This window comes from Balaenoptera musculus, chromosome 11 (assembly GCF_009873245.2).
Source record: "Balaenoptera musculus isolate JJ_BM4_2016_0621 chromosome 11, mBalMus1.pri.v3, whole genome shotgun sequence".
NCBI classification, from domain to species: domain Eukaryota; kingdom Metazoa; phylum Chordata; class Mammalia; order Artiodactyla; family Balaenopteridae; genus Balaenoptera; species Balaenoptera musculus.
The window spans coordinates 21,329,014-21,333,930 of NC_045795.1; the positions used below are offsets into that span (position 1 = coordinate 21,329,014).

Consider the following 4,917-nt stretch of genomic DNA (forward strand, 5'->3'; position numbering starts at 1 on the left):
GGAATATGAGGAGCCTCCTATCTCACTATTGGCTGGGAGCCCCAAAATGCGTTTTGACAAGCGTTCAGCAGAAGTTGCAACAGGAGGTGTAGATGCAGAAAGATGGGGACCTGGGCTGCTCATCAATCCAAACAAAGTGCTTTGCATAGTGGGTGCTGCTGGGATAATGGCAGGTGAGTCTCGGGGTATGGCAGCCTGAGACGTTGAAGGTGGCCACGTGGTGTCAGTGACTGGTGATGTGGGAAAACAAGGGTCAGAAGGATGAAAGTAGTTGTGGGTTTTGAGTCTGAAGAGGTGCCTGAAAGGGGCTCTGACTGTGAGCACCCACGTGGGGCCAGCAGGCTCGCTGTCTTCAGAGGCGAGTGGGCCACACTGATTGCCTCTCCGGTAGGTTGTGGGAAGGCCAGTGGACTTGGAGACTTCTGCATTTTATGTAAGCTTTCCAGCGGAGGATCAGCGCCCTGGGACAGGGAAGGCTGAAGAGCAGACCAAGTGTCAGGGACAGAGTCTGTGGTGACCTCAGTCGTATCCTCTCTGGCTTTGTTGCTCCGTTGGAGTCCAGCTTTCTTCCCTAAGGCCAGGTCTTCAGGAACTGCATAACCAAGCTGAGGAGGTGGAGTCAGGGACAGCAGGCTGCCAGGGCTTGATAGAAGCAGGGGAATCTGATTTTGCTGCCCAGAGCTGCCAGATGTTTCTCGGGACTCGTCTGATACCGGTGGGACTGGAGAGTGAGACGGATGGCCATGTTCTTTCCTTGTTATTGGCCACTCTGGTATCTGGAGTGATGTACTGGGAATACTTCTCTTCCAAGGCTCAGAGAAATCTCTAGAAGAGCTGTAAGAGCTTGTAATAGCATTTCTTTGGGAGCTAAGGGGGCCACCTGTGTGTGTGCTGGCCAAGGAGTCCATGGAGGAGCAGCTGGGCCTGTTATTCAAGCTGTGATCCGAGCCCCAGCAGTCGAGGCTTCTCTGCAGAGGCCCAGGCCTGGGCACAAAAGAAGTGAGGACTCCATTTTTCGTCAGAGGCTTAAACGCAGATGGTCTGGTCTCTGGAATCCTTCTCCTACTGTCCAAGCTCTCATGGAACAGTCGTTCTTCCCACCTCACTTTCCCCTTCTTGCACTCTCTGAGGGCCCTCAGCACTGTCTCCTTCGCACATGGGTCTGGGGGCTTCTCAGAAGGTGAGAACCCTGCAGAGTTCGTTTCCTCTGCTGCGGCAGTGGAGGGGGGCGCTGTCCGCTCACGAGGAGCGAGCCTGATGGTCACCGGGCTCCAGATTGCCCTGGGGTGCCGAAGAGACCAGATACTCCGCTTGAAGTAACTTTCCCACCCGTCTGAGGGAAGAGGCCCCATGATGGAGCTCCGGGACCTGTTCATGGGAAAGCGCCTCCAAGCCTCGTTGACCACCCACGCGTTGGGACTAGGTAGGATCCCCGTTCGGCGGCCTCCTCGCAGGTCTGTGCCGAGGGGCAGGGTGGGCACGATGGACGTGCTGAACCCGGGGGACCTGATGAAGGGGCTGAGCTGGCCGGCCGTTCAAGGGCCTCTCCGACAAGTCTGTGCGCCCCTCTGCTGGGGATGACGGCGAGAGTCCCAGCTTGCCCACGTAAGTGCCCATGTGGAGCAGTGAGGCGGAGTCGGTGACTCTGACTTCGGGTTTGGGCTCCCGAGGTTTCTGACGCCTGCTGACTCAGCCGCAGTCGAAGTGTTCCGGTGACGGTTGGGATCCCTGCGCGAGGAGAGTGAAAGGGTCTCGGGGCGCTCCTCACCCTCCAGGTCCTGCATCCGAAAGTGAGCGGCCGGTGGAAACAGAGGACACGCGGGACCTCGGCAGCCCCCGTAGCCTGCTCTGCTAGTTTGAGGCCTAAGCTGGCCGCTCTGGCCTCTTTTCTCTCCTCTCCGGGTTGCAGCGCGCGGCACGAGGAGAGGGATTGGAGAGGAAGCGCGCGGCCGGAGTCCCAGAGCTAGAGTCGAGCAGGCGCCGGGTCTCCAGACTCCGGCTCCCGGCCCCGGCACCGCTCCGTCCGCCCGCCCGCCCGTCCCCCGGAGTCGGAGTAGGGAGGGCAGTCCGAGCCCCTCAGCGTGAGTCGGTGGAGGTTGGGGGCGGGGGGCGGGGCGCTGGCGGGAGCGCGGGACCGGAGACCCGGGCGCGTGGACCTGGGCAGCCCAGACGGCGTTCGTGGCGCCAGCAGCGGGGAATAACGGAGGCCGGGTTTGCTGCTTGGGGATTCCCGCCCTTCTTCCTTTCCTTTGCCCTTTCCTTTCTGCAGCCAGTAGGTGTCAGTCATTTGCCTCCGGGATGACAAGCTCCGGACGCAGCCACCATCCAGGGTCGCCTCCCCGAGGCTGACTGTGTGTCGCCCTCCGATTGTTCGCACTTTGAGTATGCAGGTACGGTGGCACCGTGGCGGGGTCTCGAGGCTCCGGAGGGGGCCAAAGGGATTTCTTGTCTGCCGACCGAGAACCTGAGCGCCTCCGCAGGCACCCGGCTTTGTCCCTCGCTCAGCAACCCCCCCGCCCCCCCGCCCCGGCCACCCTCTCCAATCGCGATCCTCACCTAGCCCAGTGGGGTCGGAGCGCCAGGAGGGGAGCAAAGAAGTGGGAGATTTAATCTGCGGCTGAATATTCAGGCTAAGCCAGAGTGAACTAGGGCACTAACATTCTGAGAAATTCAAAAACGAATAACGTTTTAAGATTTCCAATACCATTCCTTCCAATAACGATAAAAATGGCACGGATTGAATACGATTCTTTCAAGAAAGGTCATTTTAGTTGTTAAGTTAAGGAACTCGGAGAACGAGTTCCATTCAAAACCCACACTGTCCAAAAATGGGTCCAGACATCTCCCACTTCATCGATCTCTTTCTCCTTGAATTTGTATTTCCACAGAATTTTACGCCAATATAATGTATGTTTACGCTTAAAGTCTTTATTCCATCGTTCTACTATACTAGTCTGCACCAAATAGAGGTATAGACACTGAAATCTGAAATTTTGATATGTGACGGAACCACAAATCTGTTATAATTAATTCTTTTGGTTTCATTTATATTTGCATTTACTAATAGAATGCAATCAATCAGAACATCGTAATTAGATAATAAATTTGAAAGGCCCTTTACTGGAAGTTGTAACAGAAGTAAATATGGAATGTATCACCTCTTTCTCCAAGAGGTCGCATACAATATATTGATATAAGACCACCTCCACTGAAGGAATATTTCCATTGCTCCTCTACTGGACACCAGGGATGGAAGGAATTTTACAATTCGGGGCAGTGTGTCCCTTCAGATAGGTAGAAGAGTTTTGGAACTGCCTAGTGAGAGAATGGTGGGATTTCAAAGTAAGGTGGGAAGCAAGAAGCCAAACTAGCGGATTCTCAAACTCGTGGATGTCAACTGGTTGAACATGGAAGAGGTAGAAATTGATTCGGTTTTTGTGCGTGCTTGTAGCCTAGTTGGAGTAAGTTGAGCAAGGGACGGAAAAGCTCTGTAGCAGAGGATGGTTTCGATCCATCGACCTCTGGGTTATGGGCCCAGCACGCTTCCGCTGCGCCACTCTGCTTCACCTTGGAAGACTGCCACTGGTCTTCCCTTCGATGATTATGGCACCGTTTCTGCGCTGAACATTTTTTTCGATTTCCTTTCTTTCTGATGGTTTTCGTCGCCCCTCTCTCTCGAGGCACGTAAGAGATCAGCTCTTCCGCAACCAGATGACCTCGGGTCATCACCTTCGGGTCTGCAATTCTCCAGCCTGCCCAAGAGTGCCCAAGCTCGTCATTGAACCCCCTCGCCAGCACCCCTCCCCACTCCCTGGAGCCGCTAGCCTCTCGGAGCGGAGGAAGAGCCCGCGGAGCAAAACTCTGGGTGGACCCTTCTCGGGGAGAAGAGCGGAAGTCGTGGAGCCAACTCTGCTGCCGCCGGAAAGGAAACGTGTTAACCATCTCCTCTGTTACCTGTCGGAAAATCTTAGATAACACTTTGAGTAAAAGAGAGGCATTTTGTTTGCTCGCAAGGGCGCAAGATTTTCAGGACGGTGTGCCTGAAATAGAGTTAACCCAATTTGTTTCTCAAATTATTACACGGGGGTCACAATTCCGATTGTATCTCGTTTGGGGCCGTTTGGACTAAACAAATTTTTTAAAAGATAGGACCTTCCTTTTCTCGAGGCTTATATTAGAGAGCAGAGCCTTTGGGAAGTTCCTGGACACAGCTCTCGTTTGCAGCTGCCTCTGCGATGACGCCGCTAGAAGGGACCGGTCTGGAAGGTTGTAAATCTTTTCTCTTTAGTACTGGAAGCTTTTGGAGAGTGAGCGTAGAGTGTCCCTTCAGTCACATGGCTAGGCCGAGGCTTGTATGCTAGTGTGTTTCTGTTTGTTTGTTTTTTCTCCTTGTACTCCATGTCCCCGTCCACAATAAAACTTAAGGAGCGATGGTGGAGTGGCGAGCTTAGCAGCTCGCACCAGCAGAGTACCCTCCTCCGGTCTGCAGCCACGCGCACTGCCCTACCTGAGCCCAGCTATGCAGCTACCCCAGCCAAGGAAAGCGAAACTCCATTATTCCTTTGGGGCTCTTACCCCGACCCCCCACCCCGAGATCTTTGTCATCTCAGGGAGATGCTGCCATCTTCAAATTGTACCCTCTCAAGAAAGTCTTTTTTCAAAACTTTTCTGACTGCAACTCAGTGTCGAAATACATTTTAAGTCACAACTCAATATAATATGCAAACAAATGTATGTGTATATATATATATATATATATATATATATATATATATATATACACACACATATGAGAGAGAGATTTATATATATAAATGAGAAAGATAACTATCTGAATCTATCTATCAATAATCTATACCAATATCGATATAGCTATAGATAGATGATAGATATTTGGAGAGTCAGAGAGGCCAAACT

The 4,917-nt window shown here is 52.8% G+C and overlaps 1 protein-coding gene and 1 non-coding gene across 2 annotated transcripts; both read right to left on the reverse strand.

Moving 5' to 3' along the window:
• Positions 1-9: 9 nt before the first annotated feature.
• On the reverse strand, positions 10-1,617 carry LOC118903954 (POM121-like protein 2; the record flags this gene model as incomplete). The annotated part of the gene is given in 3 exon segments (XM_036869542.1): positions 10-245; positions 248-1,421; positions 1,423-1,617. Coding segments are annotated over 3 exon segments (1,605 nt in total), but the record flags the coding sequence as incomplete, so codon positions are not given.
• Positions 1,618-3,491: 1,874 nt separating this feature from the next.
• Positions 3,492-3,563, reverse strand: TRNAM-CAU. Its single transcript has one exon. It is a non-coding gene; the product is annotated as a tRNA-Met (tRNA).
• Positions 3,564-4,917: the final 1,354 nt, after the last annotated feature.